The following is a 27,684-nucleotide window of genomic DNA, read 5'->3' on the forward strand; positions in this document are numbered from 1 at the left end:
TATACATGCATTCATTGAGGAACACTTAGGTTGTTTCCATATCTTGGCTATTATGAATAATGATGCAATGACTATGGGAGTGCAGATATCTCTTCGTACACATACACAGAGTGTGACTGCTGGATCATAAGGCAGTCTATTTTTAAGTTCTTGAGGAACCTCCATACTGTTTTCCATAGTGGCTGTACCAATTTACATCCCACCAACAGTGTACAAGAGTTCTCTTTTCTCCACATCCTTGCAAGCACTTATCTCTTGTGTTTTTTGATGATAGCCATTCTAACAGGTATAAGGTCATACTTCATTGTGGCTTTGATTTGCATTTCTCTCATGATTAGTAAGATTGAGCATCCTTTTATGTATCTGTTAACCATTTGTATGTCTTCTTTGCAAAAATGTCTAGTCATTTCCTCTGCCCATTTTTTAATCTGTTTATCTCTGCTATTGAGTTGCATGAGTTCCTTCTCTACTAAACTATAGCCTCCATGAAGATAGATATTACTTTATATCTGATACAAAGTGTTTAATAATTATATGTTTAAATAAATATTCTAATAAGTAATGAAGTTAAAATTTTTTCTCTAAACAAATTATATATTTACATGTATATTGTTAATTTCTTTAATAAATATATAACATAATAATGTAAAAGCATGCATAATTATAAAACCCTTTCCCTACTACTCTTCTTTCATTCTTTTAAGTATGGTTTGTTAATTTGTGGATTATTTTAGTAATGATTACCCTATATTTAAAAATAGCTAAAATACTGATTTTTTTATTTGCATATATAACTTTTAGAATTTAAAATAATCTCAACCATTTTATAACTACAAAATCAGATCATGGCATCTCAAAGTATCTTCAACCATGTCAGGCACTTGGACAATTTCAACCCTAAAAACAACCGAGGAGTTATCATTGAACCATGAAAGAATTTCACTTCTTGCTTTGTGTGTAGACATTTCTATACAGCATAGATTTACATTTTATTTCTATTTTTTCTGAAGTCCTGAATTAGTTCCAATACCCAAGTCTGGCTTTTCTGCTTTTACTACATTGTCTTCCTTCTCTTCTCAACTATATGATTTCTTCCTTTCAAAACCTAGATAATTTGGATTTAGATAAAGTCAGACCATAGGCAGTGTGATAGTCCATGAAGAACCAGAGGGAGATAAAATATCTTAGGATGAGATGAGAGCCTGACTGGGATCTTTGGAATTTTTATTATGCAGCAGGCTAATGTGTTTATAACACTGGTCTTGAACAACAAATCTTTGGTACATTTTACTGTAGACAGAAGATCTTAAACAAGAATATTTTAAGAATATAGAGATGCTTTGAAAAATACAATTCTCTAATACATACAAAAACTTGACATTTCAGTAATATTGTGACTTTGCACATTTTTTTGCTGTTGTTTCCTCCCTTGCTATAAATAAATTGGATTGTTTTTCCTATTAATCCTTTAAAAACATTCAACAAACAAATACCTTTCATACTGGCCTTCTAGGTAAACATTAATGATATAATCTATTATCTAAGTAATATTTTTTTCTCTGAACTTCCCTCCTAGATCTGGCTTATTCCAGGAGAAGAATGCAAGCAAGCTGACCCAGGGCTATCTCATCTCTGAGTTAATAGAACTGTTGGGCATTTCTCAGTGATGGTATTAGCTGGGTGATTTGCCTTGACTTTTGCTTTTCTAGATTCTTTTCTTTCTCAAATTAGTTTTTTGCCTTTTGGTATGATTTCTTTGAAACTTTGAAAGATTGCTTAGAAATAATGAGACTAACTTCCTCAAATAAACATAAAACGAAACCCCTCATTAATTTAAAAAAAGGTATTGGTGTGTTGAAAAGTAATCACTGCTTTAGATATAAATTTAATCTTCTGAACAGGAATTATTAGATATATACTACTTGTGCATATAATATTTACTTTTTATAATTTAATCTTGAAATCCAAAATAAATATCTGTAAAACACTCTGCTGTATGAAATGAGGAACTCAGCTGTGAGTGTACAATTACTTTGTTTTTTTTTTCCCACTAAGCTATTTTAACTATTTCCCAATCTTAATTCAGTAATTGAAATAAATGAAAAAGCCAAACTTGTCAAACTTAACAATCAGAAGTAAAAATTATTTATCATATTTGTATATACTTATATATTACTCATTCATTTTATTTCTGTACCAAGTATACAAGTATAAAGTTTCTTTTGTTAATCTAATTACTATTATGAAATTAGGCACTGAAGAAAACATTCCATCAAAATAATGCCTAATATGAGTTATATTCAAGAAGGATGTTTTAGGACCCCAATAAGATAAATACACATTCTTTAAAATATCTACTAGGAAAAAGAGTTAAAAGAGATAAAATATTTGGTGATGGAAGGAAATTTAACTTTGGGTGGTGAACACGCAATGCAAGATATAATAGACGTATTTTTGGATTGTATACTTCAAACTTATTTAATTTTATTAATCAATGTCACCCCAATAATTTTAATACAAAAAAAATGAGTAGGAAGAATTCAAAAAAACAAATAACAAAAAAAAAGAAAAAAATATCTACTATGAAAATATTTTATGTGCCAGACAAAGACTAGTTTGAATTAATCATGCTTCACATCAACATAGCCAGAGACTACTCTTTTAAAATGGGCAATGATGAAGGTAGACATTAAGAAATCTTAATTAAATAGAATCAATTCACAGTGAAAGAGACTGTCTATACCTGCCGGCACATGTGATCCCACTGAGTGTTCAGTTCTCTGAGTTCAGTCTCAAGTCTGGAAGCAAACTCTGGCTCCGCTTCATTCTTTATCTTCTGTCCACCTTCATTGACACTGTTTAGACTGGGCTGAATTGTCTGAATATCGTTGACTAAAAGCTAAGGAAATAATTCTGTTTAAGGTAGCTGAAAAATTACCTCAACATATTAGAAATGCAACATAGACAGGCCACATATAATTAGGAATCATGACAGTACAAATGAATTTTGTCCTTTTAAATTTGAAATAAATGTGTACACACACACACACACACACACACACACACACACACACACACAAACTTCGATATATTAAAAGCCTTCCGAAAAATGTTCAGTGGTTTTTCTCATGAATAAAATAGGGAATTATCTGTATTCTACTTAGATTAGTTATCAAAGGAAATAAATTTAATGTTTCTTGTTAGAAAATGTGTGAAAATGATGGGCTTTATACATTACTGTTTTTGAAAGGATTTTGGTTTTCAAACACAGAATATTGCAGCAATTGTTTATAACATGATGGGTGTGAAGGTTATCTGTTGGGTGGATTTCTTTTTTTAGCTTGAATTTGCAAAGAAAATAATTTAAAGAGCTAGATTATTTTCTTCCCATGGCATGACAATAGTATAATAAATATTATTTCAAAAATCCATAGTGAATAATATACTACATTTCAATATACATGAAAAGAACAACATAGCATGACTAATAATCTGTAATAAGATATTAACAGACAACTCCAAGGATTATTTACCTTTAAACCAACTTCATTTTATGTTAAAATAATCTTGTAAAAGGAGAGTTGAGTGAATGGTAACATTTTTCTCTTTCTCATTTAACCCAGTTTCTCAACTAGAAACTACTGTCATTTTGAAATGGGGAATTCTTTATCATGGGGCGGGGAACTGTTCCGTGCATTGTAGGATGTTTAGAAGCATCCCAGGCCTCCACCCACTATATGCCAGTAGCATCTACGCCACTCCAAGTTGTGACAAATAAATTGTCTCTAGACATTACTAAAATTCCCACTCCCTAGTGTTGAGGAGGAATCACTCCTGGTTGCGAACCACTGATATAACCAAAAAAAAAAAAATTCCCACATAAAAGCTTTCATATGAAAAGTATCATATACACATCTTACCCTGCACTGTTTCAGCTGTTTTTTAAGAATTTCTAAATCCCCAAGAGCAGGCCATTCCTCTTTCAGGAAAACATCGACTTCAGCCATCCATTTCTTCAGGGTTTTTATGTGATTCTGGAATCAGAGGCCCATTTTAAGGCATTATTGAGGTGCTGATTTCCCTTAACACAATTCATCATGGTGATATGTCTGAACACAATTCCCAGGAACAATTCCCATGTTTGAAAGATGTCTAAGAAGCTCTTCAGGAAAATAATATTTTTACTAAGACTGCATTTTTATGGTCTACTGTATGAGCACTAGTGTATGAAGTCTGCTATTGTTAAAAATAAAAAAAATTACTCCCAAATCTGGTTTTATGATGTTACTCTTGAGAACATTAAATCATATCCCCCTCTAGAGAAATTTTAAGTTACAAAACAACCCATGATAATACTAACAAAGTGCCCTTACAGTACATAAAACAAACTATGAACAATAAACTCAATGTAATGGTATCTTTATAGCCTCCCTAAACCTGAACTTCCACAAATTGTTTTTTGCAGTTGACAGTTTAAATAGTCCCTCCAGTTGGGAAATTTCAGGCCAAGATTTTTTCATCTTGTAAGAGAAAACTTTTGCTTTGAATTTCTTATTTGCCTTATCAGGTTGAAGTAAAGATCAGGTGAAAAATGTCCTTTTTCATCATTTATAAATAGCCAAGTACCTCCTATTATTCTTTCACATTTGCCTTTTTCCCATTGCTCTTTTTGGCTCCTTTGCAAATGTATGATTTTCAAATTTCTTTATTTCCAAACAATTCAACTATGCTGTCCAGATGTGCTACTTTCTCCTTTCTTAAGTAAATTTCTATTGAAAATATGTGCTTCACAGAAAGTTACCCTTTTAATGTGATTATTAATAATGATGAATTTTAAAAGCATTTGACTAAATCTAAGAACTTTAGATTCCACCATCATTATCTTGCTGATAATTATCAAGTCTGGTTCTATGCTTTGTCCATGTCCAAATTGTTCTGGTTCAGATCTTAATATTGACTCTGGTTACTGTACTGGCTCTTTTTGGTGTTGGCCTCAGTTTTACCCATTTTCCACATTGGTGTCAGTATTCTTCTATTTCCCTCTTATCATAGTGATGTTTTGTACACACAACTATTATCATATATTTCCTGCTTTAAAAGACCAGTAACAGTTCTACATTGTTTTAAAATTCATCACCATTAAGTTATAACTCATATTTCAAAGCATGACATTCAGAACCATTCATTTTCTATTCCCAGACCATTTTTCCAATAATGTATTTTATTGATCTCCAAACATATCTTTGTCTCCCCAATATGGAACCATTACCAGCTGATTGAACATACTGCTTCATTTTGTCAGGAACTCATTCTCCCTCTTTATTAGCTGACTAAATTCTACCTTTTTGAGGTATAGCCTACATAACCCATGTTCCAAGGACATTTCAGAACCACTTTTCCCAGTTCTTGTTGGATTTGTCTTTCTGCCTATTGTCATAACATTTACCACACTGTTTAATTTACTTCCTGTGTTGGGTGAATAATGACTTGCTAATATGATCAGGCCCCAACTCGCACGACCTATGAATATTAGCAAAAACCACTCTGCAGATGAGATTTAGTGAAGTATTTTGAGACGGGGAGATAATCCTGGGCTATCCAGCCAGGCACAATGTAGTCACAAGGGTCCTTATTAAGAGCAAGCAGGAGTATTGTTAGAGAAATAAAAAGATACTACACTGTTGGCCTTGAACATAGAGGATGGGGACATGAGCCAAGGAATGCATATAGGAAAGCTAGAAAGGACAAAGGAACAGATTTTATCCTACAGCTTCCAGAAGTGACATAGCCTTGCAAACACCTTGACTACAGCTCACTGAAACTGATTTTGGACTTCAAGCCTTCAGAACTATAGGATAATAAATTTGTGTTGTTTTAAGCCATTAAATTTGTGGTAATATGTTATAGCAGCAATAGGAAACTAATACACTTACCTTTCTCCTTTACTAGAATGTGGGCTCCTTAATGGCAAGTACCATGTAATTGTACCCTCTTTTACCACTGGTACTGGCAAAAATGCATTTTTATGCATGTGTCTGTATGCATATGTATGCACACATATTTTTATATGTAGCAACATATACATGTGTGTCGTACATTACAGAATGTTTTCAGAGTGCTCAGTCTTTTGGTCTGTGCAAGGTCAGAAAAAGTGAGTAGCTGTATTGGGATTTAAATCAAAAAACTTCTTGTTCCAATGCTTTTTCTTCATGCCATGATGTTTTCAAAGATTCTTAGAAGAATTTATATTCGCAATAATTCACCACATAAAAGAGATATCGCTTATATCACTAAATATTTTAAACTTTAGACCAGAATGTAAATGTTTGTTACTATTTTCAGCTTTGGTGATTATTAATATGATGGTGCTATTCAAATAAATTAAGTCACAGAAGCTGTTTTGTGGAATGTGATGGGGGTCAAATTTATACATAGAAGTAAAATATGATGATGAAATGATATGACTATATTCCATGGTAGATAACTTTTTAAGTATTCATAAGCTAAAGGAAAGATTGGTTTTGAATATTATTTGAGCTAAAAATGTGTTTAAACCTCATTGGTACTGGTGGAAGAAAATCAAAATCATTCTAAAAAAAAAATCGAGAAGCAAAACTCCTAATTACTGTTTTCTGAAAACAAATTGGCAAACTACACTCCTTTGAGAACGATTTGTGTCTTTTGATATCGCTGTCTCTGAATGACTATGGAGGTTAAATCATTTGCCTTTAAATTTTATAAATGCATAGTTTAGGGAGAAATGAGTAAAGAAAAAATAAACATAAAAAGTAAAATCTTGAATTACCTGAATTTTTCGGAGTTTGGACATTTGATCCTCTAGCTTTTGGTAATATTCAACCAACTGGGAGGAGAGCTTCTTCCAGCGGCCCTCAATCTCTTCAAATTCTGATTGATATTTCTGGCTAATATCAGAGGGCGCGTTCTTTGACATGTCTTTCACAGTGGTGCTAAGATAGTTTAGGCCACTTTGTTGCTCTTTCAGAGAACTTTGTAAAGCCTCCATATTGAAAAAGAAAAGTACACATATACTAATTGATGGATAAGAATGACAAGCTTCATTATTGTCTTCATTGACAAGCTTCAAAGTAAATGAACTTAAAATGAAAACTAGGTGATTCAAGTATCTAAAACAATAGATGATGTAATATTAGTTGTAACTAGTCATAATTTAAAGTCTACTTTTTATCATGAGTAATTTTCACATTATTAACATTTTGTTTTAAAATCTATGCCTACTTTTATGAACAATGACAAATCTATCCAAAACTATATCTTATGGAACAATAGTTTTAGGAACCTAATTTTATGTTATCATGTCTATATATTAATTACTGCTTTTATGATATAGTTAATGGAGTTTAACTTAATTATACTGAGCTTTTATGAAGACAACTTCTAACCTCCCTTGGTAAAAATATAACTAAATCATATCGAGATATAGGAAAACAAAACTGTAAATGATTTACCAGATGGATTGTCTACTAATGCCAGTTAACTAAAATTTTATATTTTTCAAAAGATATTATGCATTATAGTGAAGTTCTAGGGTAGTTTTGGGAAGAATTTATAAAGTTAGTTTTATATTTATACTGTATTACCTATGGAGTCCCTTATAATAGGATGCCAATCTTTAGGTTTCCACTACTCAATATTTATTTAAATGTTACTTTCTGATTATAAAGTAATAAAAGTTCAAGATTAAGAAAATGGAAAAGCACATATACATACAACTATTATGATTTTAAATAAACCAGTTTTTATATGTATAACTAAATATTGAATATCTAATGTTATATGAACACATATGCATTTATCCCTTCTTTTACAATGTGACCTATAACATTCTCGAAATAGGTCAAACACATAACTTTTATGTTTGCACAATATCTTTTTTCTATTTTGTGATATTTTACTGTTTAAAACTATTATCCTTAATTATTTAGACAATATCTAGCATGCATATAACTACATTTTGAGCTGAGCATTTCATTGTGAGCCTTTTCCCATGTCACTAAGTAGTTTTCAAAAACAAATTTAATGGTTTCTCTAGTTCAGTTAACCATTTCCAATTATTAGCTCTAAAAATTAATTTTGAGTTTTCCACTTTTGTAAATTATGCTTATGATTTATCTCCATCTAACTATATCTTTGAGTATATTCTGAATATTTCCAAAAGATAGACTTTGTGGAAATAGTATTGACGTGTCCATTAAATGAATTGTTTTACATATTATTAGGAGGTATTGAAAAGTTTTCCTCAGAAAAATTTACATTCATTTACATTGCCACTAGTAAATGAACACAGCTCATTGCTGACATATCTGCACTTATCTCTTTGGATTTATTTTTTGTAATTTAGTATGTGAAAAATGATATCTCATTTTGTGAATCTGTACTTCATCCTTTATAATGCGAATTACAATTTTTCAGAGGTTTAATGGTTGTTTATGTCTTTTTCTGATGACTTCCTTATTAATGACTTTTCCCTTACTCAGAAAAATTTTTTCAGTGGTCTCATTTTTCTTTTAAATTGTCTCTGGTAGTTTTACAATGTTTGTGATTGCTTCCAATGATTTTATGCTTCCCCGTCATGTTTTTACAGACTTTTATTAAAAATTTCTCCAAAATTTATGATTAAAACATTTTTGAACTTTTTAATTTATGTGGTATTTTGTTTTGGTGTAACTTTTGATGCAAGGTTCTAACTTCACTTTTTGTTAGCTAATATATTTTTGCAATAATATTTATAAATAATCTTCCCTTCTTCACTTTTTTCAGTAAAAATATACTTTACAGTCATCTTGGCACCATTTCTTATGTATTTAATGAACTCCTCTACTTGCTATGACTTTATACTCTTATTTTTTTTAAGTTTATAATTCTATTAAGTCACATATTGTCCAATATAATCCTTGAAATCATTCTATATATTAAAAACAACATAAAAGAAAAAAGATTAAACAGTTATAGTCTATTTGGTATTATAGTAAATTGTTGAAATAGGATAATATACACTAGGAAATGGTTTTTAAATATTTAAATCTTTAAATATTTAAAGAAATACTTCTAAAATTACTTGTTTAAGAAATATTTCATTTTCAAAAAAGAATTTGATATAACAAAGTTAAAATTTTAACCTTTTTATTAATTTAATTTTCAAAACTTGGATATTTAACTTCAGCTCCTAAATATAACTAACAAGTATGTTTCATATCTTAAATAAAATGTGATTGGATTATAACACAGGCTTTTCAGAGATAGTAGGAAAATCTTCATATCACTGCATTGTTTAAGACATCCCCCAATATAAGGTTGTTAAAATCAAAGCTATTAGAACTCAGATAACTAACTACAACATGATATAAGACTAGTGTTTAAATTAAGATTAATTTTATAACTACACTGATTTTTACTCCTTTCTGTTTAGAAACAAGAGAGGAGTTATAAGTCAGTAATCAAAAGGGAAAAAATAATACCATTACTTTTATAATAATCAAAATCAATGTGTCTAAAATACGTACTAAATTAGAAAAATATACTTCATAAGTAGACCATATCATTGTCTTCAGTAATGGAATTTTTATCTTATAGAGAGAAGGCAGAAATGCATAATGTATTACATTTTTAAAGGCTTCATTTTTTTTTAACTGGTAAACCATCATTCATGCCATGATTCTTTTAATTCTAATATTATTTTACAGTTATCCAATGTAATGATTTGATAGATAAGATGTGCACTGTATTGTTTAAGACATTTAAACATTCACAGACCTGTAACTCCCCGAGTCTCTGCTCCATGATTTCATATTCGGTGACAGTAACCTGAGGTATAGAGAGTTTGGTTTCTGACTGCTGGATCCATGTCATGATGGTACTCATGGTCTCCTGATAGCGCGTGGGTGGCAAAGTGTCAAAAACTTTATCAAAGGGAAAAAAAATCATTTCATCATTTTAAACTTTGTTATTATATTAAGTGGTCAGCAAACTCAATCATACTAATTACAAATATTAACAAAATGGAAAAAATACGGATTAGAATATGATTATGTTAAAGATATATTCTTTCCGCGTGTCTGATACTGATAGAAACTATGCATATGTTACGAGGAATCCTCATACCAGCCTTGCAAGTTTTGCATTGTTAAATTTATTTTTCAAGGTGAGAAAATGGAGAAACAAAGGGGCTAAGTAACTTGCCAACACAGATGGTGCTTAGAGAAAATGAGTAGAGTCAGTGTATATCAAACTTTGAAGGCTACAATCCTTCGATGTTATCATTTGCCCTTGTGGAAAAAGTATCATTATCTATAGCCCTTAGTTTTTAAATTACATCATATCACCCTTAATTTTACTAAAAAAACAAAAACAAAAACAAAACACTTTATTTGTGTTTAGCGTGTGTGGAAATCTCTAATAATTACTACACATTATCATTTTTCTTACAATAAACCTATGAGATACAAATTTTTATTCTCACAGTTGAGAAAAGTTAGACAACAAAAAAGGCCAACTAATTTGCTCATAGTTAATCATCAATAAGTGTTGGATCCAGGATTTTAAACCAGGTTCATCTGTTGTCAAAATCAAAACCAGTACCAATGGTGTACTTTTGTGCGCACGCACACACGCACACACACACACACACACACACACACACACACACATCCATTCCTAAATATACATAAAATTTGGGAATTAATCTATATTGAAGAGTACAATTTGTGTATATGTGTATATATATGTATATAGCTAAATGTCTTATATAGTTATATACAAGCTTTACATCATGTATACTATATGTAACTATACCTAATTTATATATGCACACATACATATATACACACACTACATGACTTAAGTATTTACACTAATCTTGTTGGAAGGAGGATAACAAGATTCAGAATTTTGGCAGAAAACTGGAAACCATAAAAATGACATAATAGATTTTAAGGAGAATCAAGATAAATTCTAAACTAAAACATTCAGAAAATGAAAATTAATAACACAATAACACAATAGATGGGTTTAAAAGCAGATTAGATAAACAAAAATTAGTAAATCTGAAATATATATTTGGAATTAAGTATAGACAGACAAAAGGATGGAAAATAGAGAATAAAAGAAAAAAAAAATGGTCTATCATAAATGTATCCCAGAAAGACAGAGAGAAACAATGGGGCAGAAGCCACATTTGAAGAGCTAATAGCTGAGAATTTTCCAAAATAGATAAAACTTCAGTCCAAAATACTAGTTTAAATCACTGTACCAAATGGCATTATTTAAACCACATTATTTTTGATAGTATATGAGTTTCCCTTTATTATACCTTTTACAGTAGATGAGTAGAATATAGAAAAGCATTTTGCATGTTATATAATGGGTTTTTCAGATGGTAAATATATTTTTAGAAAGTGTGTTAGAAATGCAAACTGAGAATTTTACTCACTGTGCTATATTTATTTGGGAGTACAGGCCCAAATTTATCTTAAGACACTTTATTTAATCTGAGCTCTTCTGATTTCATAAAGACCTCTGTGGTACTTTAAACATGTTTTCTTTCATATAAATAATGTGTTTCTCTCTCTCTCTAGTAACTAGGTACATTTATTTTAATGCTAGATATGTATTAATAAATAAAAGTGAAGAGGAATCTCATGAATAGTAGTGAGAGTACTTAGTTATGGTGAAGCCAAGAGTTTTGCCTAAGAAGACATCTGAACAAGTGATCTAGAAGGAAAGGGGTCAATGCAAAGAGACAAAGGTGTTTGCTGGATTATAAACTGCATCAGCTTTGGTTTACTTAAAATTGAAAACGTACACTCTAGAAAACAATGTTTCCCTTGTGGTAGTGGCTGGAACAAACACATATTAGAAGCTAGCCAGAGGTAATATGAATCAGTCCAGTTTTATCCAGATGATGAATATATGTCCAGAGGGAGAGATAAGTATAGAGAGTTGATAAATATATTGAGATTACTTATAATCAAAAAAAATATCAGGTTTTTGTGAACATCTAACAGGACTGCTTCTCCATTCTGTTTCTGCAACTTTGGCAAATTACTTAACATTTTAGCATCTTAGACCTCATTTATAAAAATGGGGATGTTGATACTTTTGGGAGAATTAATTGAGGTCATTTAGTATTGCTTCATTCAGCCAATATTTATTCAGTGCTCTCTGGGCACCAGGGATGCAAGAAATAAAAATTTTTAAAAAAGCAAAGCCTCAGCTTTAATGATGCTTAAAATCTAATTGGTGATTTAGGAAATGAACAAACAAACAAATAAAGACATTTTAATAACTAATGGAAATAAATAGCAGTAAAGGAAAATTGAGATACATGGGGAGGGGAGATCCTATCAGATACTGCAATAGAATGAATTTATGATAATTAGATATAAAAATGTTGGAATAAATGAGGATGTACACAAAGGGATGGTAGGCTATCAATACAATAGATTATCAATACCAAGAAGCTGCTACTATTCCAAAGGTAAGAAGAATGAGGTGGTGTTACAGAAAACCAATCATTGGAACCACCTGGCAGGAACTGAACTCACAAGAAGCTCTTCTGTGGGGATGCAGCAACCCTGAGTAATGCTATTTCCAGGGGAAGCTAGAACCCTGGAATATTCATTCTCAGCCAGGGATGGAGATGCATCCTGAAACAACGAGGGGGAATATTCTCTCCTCTTCTCACCCTCGATATCCTCCAAGTGCCTCTCACTGGTTGAACCAAGCAAGTAGCCAGTGTAAACAAACAAACAAACAAAAACAAAAAACAAAACAAAACAAAAAATGATTCCTGGAAGTACAGTTTTCATGTTAGGAGCTGGGAATGGCACTGAGAACAGACAAATGATTTGTGTAGTAATGATGGTGAGTGTGGATATAGAGGAGGAAAAGAAATTTGAGAGAGGTAACAAGGGATATCGATGGTGTTTGCAATATTTTATTTCTTAAGTTTAGTGGTTAGGTATGCAGATTTCATTTTTTCATTATTTTTAAAATTTCCTTGTAATAGAAACTCAATATAATAAAAGTATTAAGTTAATTAATCATTCAATAAAATTCAAATAAATAGAATTTTAAAAAGGACAGAAAGTTGACTGGATAGTGAACAAAAAGGCCTCTCTCTGGAAGTATAACTTGACCAGAGACTTAAAAGAAGTAAAGGAGGGAGCCATATGAACACTGAGAGGAAGTTGTCTAGGTGGAGAATATTATAATAGACCAGAGGCATGGGCATTGCTAGTAATGTAGAAGCACAGCTAGGAGGCAAATGTAGTAAGGTGGACTGTGGGTGGACATGAGGGCAGGGAGGTCACTGGGAACTATGATAGTGAGACTCCTTGTAGTTCATAATGTGAGATTTATTCTAAATTATTCTATATTTGTTCATTACTGTGTCCACTGCTGGGTACATGTAGCATATTTGCTATTATTATTAGCTAGAAGAGAGATATGAGACGATAAGAAAGTGAAGAAGACACACTCAGCACTAAGTAAAAGTTGTAAGTTAATATAAAAAGTTGTAATTCTGTTAACAAAAAGAGGAAACGTCCTTGCTAGGGAAAGAACAAAGCTGAATAGAAACACACATGTTCTTTTATTAGAGGGGAGGAGTGGGTTTCTCTGAGCTCATTTTACATTCTAGAGAACCAGATCCATAGCCAAAGCCAAGACATTGCTCTAAAATGATTTATGAATATGTACAAATGCACACATGCACAAACTCATACATACATCCACACGTAAACACATACAATGCACACACATGAATATTGTGACACACTCGCACAGTGAATTTAAAAGTTAGTTTATGCTTCATCCTGGAAAGAGAATGGTGATCAGACCAAAAATTAATAAAGACCAAGAAAAATGGTATCGAAAAAGATAAAAGTGTTTTATTTCTGTAAATTTAGGTTTATTTAAAGTGTTTGAATTTTGGATAATACTTTATGGTCACTTAAATACACACACACATACATTTTTTGTTTTATTGTGAAATCTTAGTTTACCATATTTCGCAGAATATCTAACCATGTATTTGGAACAGTGCTTAGATTATCTTGAGGATAATCCTGGCATTAGTTGCATCCTGGGGAAAGATTGAATTGTAACTAAATTAAATGAGAAGAAATAAAGATTTTCAGAATCGTCAGCTTATCACTAAAGTGATAAGGCAGCATGAACATGGTAGAAGATAAAACAGGTACTTAACTCATAAGTATATATTGTAATATTATAGGTTATCCAAAACTCAGTCAGCATCCTTTTATGTATAGAGTGAAAGAGGGAGGGAAGAAGGGAAATAGATGACAGACAGACAGACAGACAGACAGACGGACAAACTAGCTAGATAGAAAATGTCAGAAATGAAAAGAAACTTGCTTTGTGGTTAAAGCTAGCTAAAAATAAAAGTCTCTCAAATTCAGGAAGAAGATAAACACGGAAAAATTCTAAATTATTAAATAATAAATTAGACCAATTATATACTACATATAATTCTAGCTAAATCTTCTAAGTTTTCTTTATTTAGTTTCAGAACCTTGGCCTTAGCCTTCTCCAAGAACCCATCTCAGGTTATTTTAATACCAGTTTGATTACATTATGACTGGCTGAGCCTTTCTCTAGATTACAAGCATAATGAGAGCAAAGAGCATGTGGTTTGAGTTTAGCGAACTACCCCCAGTAACCAGCTCAGTGCAATACAAGGAATCAGTATGTGTTGTGTGAATAAATGCAATTGCAAAGTGTAACCTTGAACACAGACAGAATGTCATGTACATATGAAGAAACCAGTGGTTGGGTAAGCCTATACCCTGACCAAGAGGAGAAATAATTTACCTAGAGAATTTTGACATTCTTCTCAATTCATCTATAAAATATTTCTAATTCCCTTGTAACTTTCTAAATTCTAGTTTAATTGACTTTATCATTTATTCTTCTTCTGATGTCTCACTTCATGGTTTCTAGACTGCCAAGGTAGACTTTAATTACAATGATCTTTCCAGCACAATTCATTTCTAAATTTAAAATGTGTTTTTCTGGTAAAAAAAAATAACGAATAGTAAAGAAAATGTATATTGTATCTCATGTTGTAAATAGACTGTATGTGCATGCATATGTTGGTTTTCTCCTGGAATTCTTTTGAAATAGAACAAAATCATCTTCTAAATTCTATCACTTTGGAATAGAACAATTAATAAAGTTACAATTTTTATTGCCTCTTAACCAGGAATGTTAGATATTAGTTTATGTTTCTAAGGGTATATGAGCAGCACTGCCTGAAAAAAAATGTTTTTATCTATCTATCTATCTATCTATCTATCTATCTATCTATCTATCTATCTATCATCTATCTAATCTCTGTGTGTACACACATATGTATATTAATATGATAAATATATATCATTAATTCACTCTTTCAACATTTATGGAGTGTCAATTAAATTTCAGCCTCTATGATACCTTTAGAGATGCGAAACGGAAGAAAACAGGTCTCTGCTTTCATTTATTTCACACTTTACTCATAATATTTTAATGTAGTGTTGAGCAAATTGTAACTAATTGTATAAAAGGGAAATATAGAGTGCCATGACAGTAAATAATAAGAACATCATATATAGGTGAGCGAAGATACAAAATAGTAAGAATTAGCTGTGCTATGGCTTCTGGGAGAACATACATAGGCTCTGAGGTATGGAATATGATGCCATCTTCAGGAAATGAAAGGGCAATGAAATAGAGAGAAACTAAATATGAATGAAACTGTGACCGGAGATAGGCAGCGCCTTTTAGGTGCCTTTGAACTAAGAGCAAAAGGAAATCACTGAACATATTACATTTAAAAAGTGACATGGTAAGATTTGCCTTGAGAAAAATCATTCTGGCTGACATGTAGAAAATAAATTGCTCAGTACCAAGAATGGATGCAGGGAGACAAATTAGCGATTCAGGCAAGAAACCACAGTAGCTTGGACTAATATGATGGTGATAAATATAAAAAGAAGTTGACATATAAGAGCTATTTAGAAGATAAAAATGCATAGGTTTGGTGACCGTGTGGGAGAGGGAATGGGTGAGGGACAAAGTATATCAAGGATGATCCTGAAGTTTCTAATTCTGAAATTATATAGATGTTGGTTATTTTCCCTGCTATTGGAAGGGCCGAAGAGGATATGGTTGCTGGCTATGGAGTTACCCACTATGAGCTTATCTTTTTGGGTCCTAATGGGTTTATGATACCTTGAGACATCAAAATGGAAAATTTAAGAAAGTAGTTGGAAATAAGATTTAGAGGGTAGGATTTAGAGGGTAGGTCTGGGCTGCAGATAAAATACATGATTATATTATACAACTCAAACCAAGGATATCTTTACTCATTCATTTTCCTTCTAGATGTAAAAAAAGCATTCATTAGCTAATATGATTGATCTTATAGTAGTGTGACAGTGATTAGAAAGAACATAGTTTATCTCATTTAAAACAGACATACTTGAGAATACTAGAGAAGAACTACTAATTCCTTATCAGATTAAAAAGAAAGAAAAGTTTGGTGTAGAAGCCAATTGTACTCAAGGGCAAACTCAACATGAGCCACTCTACCTACCAGTCAATGTTGCCCTTGTGATGCCAATGTAGGAGCAGAAGCAATCTGGCTCCATCTATGGAAATTCGCTTTTTCCACTTATGTAGAAATAGCGATTAATAATCCAACTGATGATTTTCTCTTTACTGACCACAATAACACAATAAACATATCCAATTTAATAACCTACCAACTTAAAAGACCACAAGAATTCTACTGACATCATTTGGCCCAGCCCACCTGGAAAAAAAATGGCTTGAAGAGTCAACATTTAAGTCATATATTTCTTATAAAAGTATGATATTCATCTCAAAATAAAGATCGTTATGAGAGTTTTTACTGTTTTATTGTGAAAGCAAGATCTTAAAACAGATACCTTCTTAATGTTTCATGATTAGGAAAACATATCCCACAAAATTAAAATTAATATAAATGATTGTAGTTTTGATAGCATTGCTATGAATTACTGGAAAAGTAAGTTTTAAGGTTTACTGCCATGGTGCATTACTGTTTATCCTGAAAGGTTACAAACAAAGAAACAAATACATTAATCTCCAGTCTTTCAGTACAGCTCTGTGAGGGATGGTGATGACAATGTATGGCCAAATTGACATCTAATATTATAGCAGAGGTCTGTGAAAAATGTTTTCTGTATCTCTTGTTTAAAAATTCACTGTTTTATCTAACTGACTTAAAAGGGAGAGAGGCTTCAGAGAAGAGGGGAAAATAAGAGAGGATAGCAAAGAAAAGAACAGGAGAGACACGACAAGATGATTTAATAATTTTCTAAGAAATCATATGTGGAATTAAATGCTGTATTTTCTGATATAGATGAGTCTATGTCACAGGGTAAAAACCTTAAACTGAAAAAGCAGTTGTGCTATAGTACGTATTATTGATTACATGTACTTGTGACATAGGAATAATAAAACATTCTCAAAGGTTTGCGCTCTAAAGACTAAGAATGATAATTTCTAAAAAAAATTATTTGTACACTAAAAATAACTACGAATATAAGATGCATTTTATCTTTTAATATTTTTTCATATCAATTTTCACCAAAGGACACTTAAATCATTATTGTTTCATTGTGAGGACAGTGTAAAAAAAAGTAAAAAAGTAAAGATGAAATTAAATAATATATAACAAACATAAATTATATATACATCTATAAATTGTATAATTTATAATTCATTTATAATCAATATTTAATGATTATTGATTAATCAAGACAATCTTTCCAAGACAGCAAAATTGTTACTGATGTTCTGGCAAATAAAGTAGAAGGAAGGACATTTAATTTAGAGATCAATGGAGTGAAAATGGCAGTTTTAAAAGAATCATCATATGTATGAAAGATAAAGAAAACAGGATAATATGGATGGATAGATTGATGGCTGTATGGACAAAAAGCACATATTCCTATATATTTATATTATAGTATCATAGTCAAATCTCAGTTATCATCAAACAACAATATTCTGAACATCTTTAAAATAAAAAGAAAAAAAACGTCAAAACTTATATAACAGGTACATGTAATTAAAATAATTTCCCAGTGAATAAGCTCTTTTTCCCATGAGTTCCAGTATAACTATTAAAATGTATTTGATTTTAAGAAAGGTTTATGGATTTTATGACAAAAAATGCATTATTGTAAAGTAGGTCAATGTTTGAAAATGTAGGACATTCACAATCTTTTCCCCAATTGATTTTATAAAAACCCAGCAACAAATATATTGAAATCCACTAGAGGGAGCTGACATTATTGAAAAGATGTATTACTTAATTCATTATCAGGAAAATAGACTCTCAGCAAAAACGATTTGGAAATGAAAAGAAAAATATGTATTTACTGTTTGTTTTATTCAGTTCATTCCATGACTTCAGCAAGAAATAAAAATAAAAATCTAGGAACGTTGAGAAAGCTTCATGGATATCACTGTACCAATCCTAGAAATGTTATTATGTGGTAAATTCTTTAGATATTTACAAAGAAAAGCAATTTAAAACTTTGTTTTTCAACTAATTAAAATTTTAGTAGAAAAGAAAAATTTTATTGTGCTTCTCAAAACAAATTTGAGGAATACATTTTTAAAAGTATTTTTATATAATGTCTTTAAATCCAATTTTACTCTATATTCCTTTGTATGTACATGTATACATATGCATGTATGTATACGGTGGACCAAAAACTCATTTACTGATGCTTAAAAGTGTTTGTTTACAAACTTGTCTGTCAAAGGAATTTTTGTCTTAAAAAGTAAGCTGATGAGTAGGGATATTTTGGACCAGATACTATGTATTAATATCACAAGAGCAAATTGATGAGAGACAAAAGAGACATCTTTAAATATTTGCTAGTCATATGGTAGGCATTTGCATAATTGCTCCACCCTTATATTTTATCATTAAATGAGAAAAATAGGATCTTATATAGTCATAGTGAACGGATAGTAAAATGCAGTTCAAAGAATAGTTTATCCTTTTCTGAGTTTCAGTTGTCACATGTATTCTACGGCTATAATAATCTTCATATAAATTGAAAGAAGTATTAGTAAGATGTCCAGCTAAATATCCTGTACATAAAGAAAACTGGAATTAACAAAAACCTAACAGGATTTCAAATGCTCCTTTACTTACTTCATTGGTAAGGAGGCGGGAGGAGGTAGACAGGGTAAAGGGGATCAAATATGTGGTGACAGAAAGTAATCTAACTATGGGAGATGAACACACAGTGTAAACATATATATGCCTTACTGTTAAAGTGTACAGCTGAAACTTATTGGATTTTGTTAACCAATGTCACCATAAAAAATAAATTAAAAAAAACTGTTCAAAAATGTCTGATTGTAAAAGTTGCTACTCACCAAAGAGAAGTTATGACTATATAAAACATGCACTTTATTTATGCCTCACAGTCATGAAATTATTATAGGGGAAAAAGGAATAGAAATAGAAATATAACATATATTTTCCAACAAGGGTATTTCATTATTTGTTACTATGGTTGTACGGAGGGTGGTTCCTTTGATAGAAATTGTTCTTTCATGTTAGTACTTTCTCTTTTCTTCTTAAATATCTAATTTGCAAAACATCAACGCCATTTTAAGCGTTTTTACTTACTTGTCTGTAGTTCTTTTTCTCTGGCCTGCACATCCGCAAAGACTTGGTTAAAATGATTTGTAAAGGCCACAAAGTCTGCATCCAGGAACACTGGCCCTTGTCCTTTCTCTTTCAGGGCTATGCTTTGAATTTTTAATCGCTCAATTTGTGGCTGAAGAGCTGACAGCCGGTTAACTTCATCCTGTACCATAATTTAGGGTATGAAAATAAATAACATTTTCTCTTTGTATACATTACATTTTTGCAAAGAAAGATGTTAAGAGGACACGATGCAAGCTTAGCTTAAAACCTTTATCAAAAAATTGATAAGAAACATCTATGATGGTTTAGGCAAGCCTCTAGTACAGGTCATCATTAATTTAAGAATACCTTGGCTCTTCATTCAATAGAGATCATCATATATAAATGCATTTAAATTTCAAAATGACATTATTTAGAGCAGCAGTCCCCACCTTTTTGGCACCAGGTACCAGGGATCCTGAGAATCTAATGCCTGATGATCTGAGGTAGAGCTGAGGTGGTGATGCTAGTGCTGGGGAGCGGCTGCAAATACAGATGAAACTTCACTCGCTTGCCCACCCTCCCCTCACCTCCTGATGTGTGGCCTGGTTCCTAAGAGGTTACAGACTGGTACCAGTCTGAGGCCTGAGGGTTCGGGACTCCTGATTTAGAACATTAATGGGCATGAATGTGTATGGGTGAAAAGTACTATAAATAACCTTATATTCTTTCTATAAATCAAACATGCATGGTCCTCTATACCCCTCATCTCAAAGTCATGTGACTTTGCTTCAAATTCTAAGTTTAATAAACAATATTTATTTTTTCTTTAAATTCATTTATGTAGAATATAAATTATATGTCCACACATATTTACATTCATACATACTACATTAAATTATAAATGTGTTTATAAATATTAGTATATACTTAATATGTATATATAATATATGTAATATGTGTATATATTAACATATGTGTATATATGTATATGTAACCTATGTAATATTTATATATATATACACACATATATATATTCATGTCTATAATTATCTATCTTTTGTATGATCATGTCACTTCTCCTGACTAAATAGGCAATTACCATTGTTTTAATTAGGGTGACTACTTTTTTCTTATTTTCTTGATGTAATTATTAATAACATCCCTTTCACTTTCAACAGTATCATGGTTTGGATGAAAAATTCACATAGACACTCTTCTGTGCTATCTAACATAGTAGTCACTAGTCACATGTGGCTACTGAGCACCTGAAATGTGTCTAGTCCAAATTTAGATGTGCTGTCATTATATAAAACATATCCTGAATTTTGAAGACTTAGTATGAAAATATACAAACTCTCATAGTTTTAAATATTATTAAATCTTGAAATGATATTTTTGATATATTGGGTTAAATAAAATACATTATTGAAATTTGTTTACCTGTTTCTTTTTTCTTTTTCAATGTCTCGTCTAGAACATTTAAAATTACATACGTGGCCCAAATTTGTAGCTTGAATTCTATTTCTTTTGAACAGCGCTGTTCTTTATAAAAATGTTTTCATACTCTTGTTCCCAGTAAAGTTGAAATTCATATGTATCTGATACATATATAATTTGAATGTAAACACATTTCAAAATGCTCTTTTTAAAAGTATTATTATGGGTGGTGAACATACAACACAACATATATGATATATGGTTGAATTGTGCACTTGAAATTTACTGGATTTTGTTGATCAATGTCACCTCAATATTTTTAATCATAAAAAATAAAATAAAACTAAAGATTAAAAATAAAAAGAAAGAAAAGTATCATTACCATGGTCGTTTACTTATAATTTGTACCTATTCTACTTTTAGAAAAAAGTACTTTAGGATCATTTACCATTTAAAATGTAAAAAGCAGGATAATCAAAATTTTAAAACTGTCTATATAGCCATGCTACCCTGAACAAGCCCAATCCTGTCTGATCTCGGAAGTTAAGTAGCGTTAGGCCTGGTTAGTACTTGGATGGGAGACCACCTAGGAAGACCAAATGCTATAGGTATAAAAAAGTAAAAAAAAACCAAGGGATTGTAAAATGACAAGGTCCTTGCAATCCATGAGGTCAACCAAAGGTTGCCTTGCCTAAACAAAAAAAAAAATTAAAAACTGGATTATAAACCAATTAAAAGGAGAGGAAAATTGAAAGAATCACAGTAATTATGAATTAAATATAACCCAGAGCTTCTTGGACATCAAAGTGAAAAGTAAAAATAACAGTTATTTTTAGATGCAAACATAGTCTTTTGAAGAGTAACTTTTATCTTAGAATCAAATGAGGTAAATTTATCACGTAGAGCCTTTCACAGCAGCAAGACTACCTAATAGACAATGCCACTTGTTATGAGTTTTAGAAGATATAAAAATGACATGCAATTTAATATATATATATATATATATGTATATACACACACACATACATACATACATACATACATACATGACATACTGTTGAATTGTATACTGGAAACTTCTTTGATTTTATTAATTGATGTTGGTCCAATAAATTTTAATAAAAAAGATAACATTCAGAGGAATGGTAGTATAATGGTTATAAATGTATCAGCTGATTCAGGTAGGTTAATCTCTGACAATCAAATTCTTTTCATAGGTGAAGATGAGAGACATTTAAATAAATGAGGAGGTGACCCATGCCTTCCGTTCAAATATAAAGCCTTTCAATCAAGTTCTAGAAGGCAGGTGTATATCCAAGGAGGAAGAATGAGACAAGAGGTAAAGAGCAATATTCTGTGTTTTGAGTATAGAATTATAGATATGCACTTTGTACACCAGGCTTGCAAATGGCAGCATTGACTTCTGCTGTGAAACATATAAGAACCTGATTTACATTTGGCCAGATGGAGGGCTTTCATTCTTCCTGTTGAGGGAGCTATAGAAGGAGGTATAGTACAGTAAAATGTGTTCTGCAAAACACAGGGGAATTTGAAACTAATTAAACATTTGGGCAAATGTTCCGTTAAGACCTTAAAGTTCTGAGAACAAATTTTAGGAGAGATCATTTTGATCTGAAATATTTAACATTTAAAAGATGTTAACAATTAGTCATTATTTCCATAAAAAGGCCTAAGTGTGTTTGGTACTCCAGAGTGAGGCATCTTCCCTGATTCTGTTTTTCCTTTAAAATTATAATTTGATCTGAGGGAAAAGTTTTATATCTTTCTCAGGAAAGGATTCATAGATCTCTTCCAATTCCAAAAAGGCTCTCTAACTACCAACATATTAAGAACCAGTTCTGGCGAGTATTAAATTTTGAGCTTAATCTGTACTCTAAGAAAAAAAAATCATCAAATAACAATGCATTGACGAACAGGATGGAATAATTTACTTATCTATCATTAATCATAGCCAAATAGTATTATTTTAACCATTGTATAAATAACATTGCACTTATCTGCTAAATATTTTACCTAAGGTGATTCTTCAAATTAATAAAAATCAATGGGGCAGAGAGAAAGAGTAAGGGGCAATGAAGAGGGGTGGAATTGTATCATAAGAATTTGAAACTTTGTGGCTGAATGCAGAAAAGTAAATGATTTCACTTAGGATGACTTCCCTAACCTCAAGAGAATATTTAAGATATACAACCTCCAGTGATCTCCATTTGTTCCTCAAATAAAGACCAAGGTTCTAGCATGCCCCAACAGTCCTTCCTTTGTCTCCTATATGCCTGCCTTTTGGCCTCCATCTTTCAACTTATGCTCCTGCCCCACTATGCTCAGCAGTCACATTGGCCTTCTTGCAGTTCCTTGTTTTTTACTACTCCCTTCCACCATATTCCTTCTGCCTAAAGACTCTTGCCATGCTATGCTCTCAATTTCAACTCATCCTAAAAGTCTTAACTCAGATGCACCTGCCTCAAGGAAGCTGTCCTTGGTGGCTCTGTCTAGGTTAGGTTTTCCCTTTTAGGCATTCTCCCAGAATTATGTAACTTTGATTAAAGCATTTGTCCCAGTGGTATTTTTGCATCTATGTATTTAATCACTTCCTTAATGTCTCTGTCCCCTACTCTAGGTAAGCACTATGAAGGCAGGGTTAATGTATGTACTCTAATGTTGTCCAAACTTAAGTGACTGCTGCCCCAGGGGGTCCTGAAGGTAGAACCATAGGCCTGACAGGACTGGAAGGCAGGACATTGAACCAAAGAGGATTATTCCCAAGTCTTTAAACCCAGTGGAATTTGCCTTGACATATTTTGGACTTGTTTAGAACACATAACCCCTTCCTTCTTCTCTATTTTTTTCTCCTTTTAGAATGGGTGTCTTTTTCTTCTGCCTGTCCCAACATCACATTTTGGAAGCATATAAATTATCTGGTTTCACAGGTCCACAGCAGGAGATAAATTTTGTCTCAGGATGTACAATACCTTGATTCTCACACACATGTGATTTAAATAATATTTAGAGGAGACTTTGGACTTTAGAGTCGATGTCAAAATGAATTCTGACTTTTGTGGTTTCTGGCATATGAGAAGAACATGAAGGGGAGACAGCAGTGTCAGAATGCTATGGAATGAATTATATTCCCTAAAATTTATATGTTGAGGCCCTTACCCACAATATGACCATATTTTGTGATAGTACTTTTAGGAAGTAGTAAAGGTTAAACGAAGTTGGAAGAGTGGTGTCCATATCTAATAGAATTGGTGGCCTTACAAGAAAGATTATTCTCTCTCCCTACAAGCTCACGCACCGAAGAAAGGCCACATGAGGACATAGTAAGAAGGCAGCTGTCTGCAAGACAGGAAGAGAGCTCTCACCAGAAGCCAAAACCTATTAAGACCTTGATCTTGGACATTCCAGGCTCTGGAACTGTCAGAAAATAAATTCCTATTGTTTAAGCCACACATTCTATGGTATTTGTTATGACAGCCCCAGCCAGTTAATATACGTAGTATCAATCTTGGGCACATTGAATGTTTATTTTATGGCTGAATCAGTTTTTTAGATGTTATTATTAACTTCTATATCTGAATCTCAAGAACAAGTTAAGTAATATCATCAGATTTTTTATTACGAAAAATAATATAGGTGGGTTATTCCTTTGATTCGCAGAAAAAAAGTTATGGATTCTACTCTTTAATAGAAAAATATGTCTAAATATAGAAAGTCCTAGATTTGTATATTTGCCTAATAAACTAAAGGCTTTTCTGTACAATATTCTTTGCCCAAAATATATGTTTTCCAGGTTTATTTACTTCCTATTAAAGCTGTAGGTCCAATATTTAAAGAAATGAATCCTTCAGTTGTTTTTTAATAGCTTTGTATTTTTCATCATTTTCTGGGTTCAATACCACCCCAAAACCAACCTTGTCAATTATCTCCAGTCTCTCATTATTTAAATCATTCTTTTCAAAGTGTGCAGATTAACCTCCATTTATTGCTTTTTATATTGAACCCAGACAACTGTCTATCATTAAGGCTCACCTTGGAAACCTCTTCATCTATCCTCTCATCAATTTCCCACTTCCCAAGAAAATTGCGTAGCACATAGTAACTATGCCAAAAGTTCAAGTGATTGACATTATTAAATATCTCATTTTCTTACACTTGCAGATATACTCTTTTAATCTCTTTCTCAGGGCCTCTTGTGCCAGTCATATGTTGTTTGCCTTTCCAGATTCACTTTCCAGCCTTCTCCTGTGACTCAAGAAAATGACATTTATATGCTATAGATCCTTGTCCTTTGCCTTCTGATTAAGTTTAATCAATGTGAAGCCCTATTCAGATTCTGGAGGCAGAGAGGAGAGAGAAGTAGGTTGTTTCTTTTTCTGGCTCCATTTCTGCGATGACACTTGGGCTGGCTCCTCTGGCAACCTTTACAAATGGCATCTGACTTTTTCCATCTGGGTTTCTGTAACATCCCTCTCTCTGATCTCTCTGCTTTAAGAATAGTAACTGCTCTGATGATGGGTTACCCTACTATCTCTTGTGGTTTTTCTGTCCTCCAAGCATGTTTATAAAGTATTTCTGCAAAGAAATCTTCTTTAAGCTATTCTAATTTGAATGGACTGTCAGTTTTAAAGATCTTCCAAATCTATTCGATTACACAGTATATCATCTGCTTGTGTGTGTGTGTGTGTGGATTCCACATTTCAGCATATGACTGGGTTTTTGCTCTGAGCACATGAGCTGTCATAAGAAAGACTTTCAAATTATTGGCCATTTCACTCAGGGTACGTGTGCTTTCATACTCCAAAACTGCTTCATCATTTTGCAAACTGATAAAATCAATTAGCCGTGTGTAACTACTGTAAATACATTTTTTTTTAGAATTCAAGCATCCATGTGTCACCTACTTAAACCAATTCTCTTTGCTTCTATTTTGATCTTTACTATGTTTAATGGCATCATTAAAAGAGAAATTTTATCATTATATGATTTGCTATTCTTCTGGAAATTTCCAAGGAATTCCTATTGCTTAAGCTTCAAATAGGAGGAAAGATTCTTACCTTACAAATTTTTAACTGGCTTTTAATCGCTGCTGGCTCTGAGGTGGTGGTGGGTTGGGTTTTCAACCAGTTTTCAGCAGTGGTTGTCATCTGCTCCAATTGTTGTAGCTGATTATAGAAAGTGATGATGTTGTTCTGATACTCCAGCCAGTTAAGTCTCTCACTTAGCAACTGGCAGAACTCGATCCACCGGCTGTTCAGTTGTTCTGAGGCTTGTTTTATGCTGTCAGCATTAACACCCTCTAGAAATAAAGATTTTTAAAATATACCCACTGAAGCCACAGACTGAAAGACATTATCTGAAAACCAATGCATCTTAAGTTTAAAAGTATTCTTCAGATAAATCATTTCAAGCAAGTTGTTTATTTACTGATAAAGGAGTAAAAATACCAAGATGAGCTCTGTATTAATGATTACAAATTATTAGAGTTGTATCTTATCAAAACTATGATTGAAAAAAATAATAAATAAGAACATGTAAGATGTAGTAGATTAGAATATACTTACATTTAAAAAATGGTCAAAGCTCTGACAGGGGGTGGAGTATTGATTATGGACAAATAACCTTCTGGTTGTTTCCAAATAAATGTTAAATATTGCTTACATTATTAAAATGTATCATTAAAAACTAACTTACATTTTTATTTTTAAAAATGGTTTGGAAATTAGTTGAAATTCTTTATCTTGATTATTTTATTAAAAAGGTAAAAAGGTAAGTATCCAAAATCGGTAATTCTCTTTTTGCTATAGAAAGCCAGAAATAAGCAGTCTATGGATCCAAAGAACTGAAGCAACTATGAGGAAAAAAATCTTTCTAATTGCTAAAAATGTTTTCATAATATTTGCATATCATTTCCAAATGTAGAGGTTGATCTGAAAGTTTTAAAATCTATCAAAGGCAACATGGAAATAAAAACACCTTGTTACCATCTTTAACCTTCTGGAGAACCCACTACGTGTTAAGGAATAGGCTGTCTTTTAATATATATTATCTTATTTAAATTTTGTCATGATATATGATTAATGTCAATCCAAGTATATGTTATCGTATATATAGCATGAAAGCAGTATCATATAATGCTATGTGCTAAAATATTCATTCTCTAAAGGTAGTTAACAAAATTTAGATATGCTTATACACACATATATATTAGTTTATATAGTAACTTTTTAAATTACATTGCATAAAATATTAAACATGATATCCATTTAAAAAATATAGCTATGTAGCACTGATAACTTTTATATATTTTTGAAATGCTGAATATCCCTACGTATATCCATAGGCATCTCAAAATGGATCATAAACTATCATATTCTTCCTCTAGATTAAAATATCTTGAGTAATTTAGTGAAGACTAAATTGTGTAGGAGACTCTTTTTACGAATATTCATTTTACTCCACTTTCTGATATATGATTTAGTTAA

At 31.8% G+C, this 27,684-nt stretch overlaps 1 protein-coding gene across 8 annotated transcripts in view; it reads right to left on the reverse strand.

Annotated features, from left to right (window-relative positions):
• DMD (dystrophin) overlaps nucleotides 1-27,684 on the reverse strand; it is a 2,254,165-nt gene that overhangs the window by 1,231,497 nt on the left and 994,984 nt on the right. For all 8 annotated transcript variants that reach the window (XM_036227209.1, XM_036227208.1, XM_036227211.1 and 5 more), the window contains 6 exons: nucleotides 26,257-26,498; nucleotides 19,742-19,922; nucleotides 9,793-9,938; nucleotides 6,806-7,018; nucleotides 3,921-4,034; nucleotides 2,744-2,899 (listed from right to left, as the gene is read on the reverse strand). In XM_036227209.1, the coding sequence (XP_036083102.1) occupies nucleotides 2,744-2,899; nucleotides 3,921-4,034; nucleotides 6,806-7,018; nucleotides 9,793-9,938; nucleotides 19,742-19,922; nucleotides 26,257-26,498 (1,052 nt within the window). The remainder of the gene's footprint in view (nucleotides 1-2,743; nucleotides 2,900-3,920; nucleotides 4,035-6,805; nucleotides 7,019-9,792; nucleotides 9,939-19,741; nucleotides 19,923-26,256; nucleotides 26,499-27,684) is intronic.

The sequence above is a fragment of the Rousettus aegyptiacus genome, unplaced genomic scaffold, assembly GCF_014176215.1.
Source record: "Rousettus aegyptiacus isolate mRouAeg1 unplaced genomic scaffold, mRouAeg1.p scaffold_m13_p_9, whole genome shotgun sequence".
NCBI lineage: Eukaryota > Metazoa > Chordata > Mammalia > Chiroptera > Pteropodidae > Rousettus > Rousettus aegyptiacus.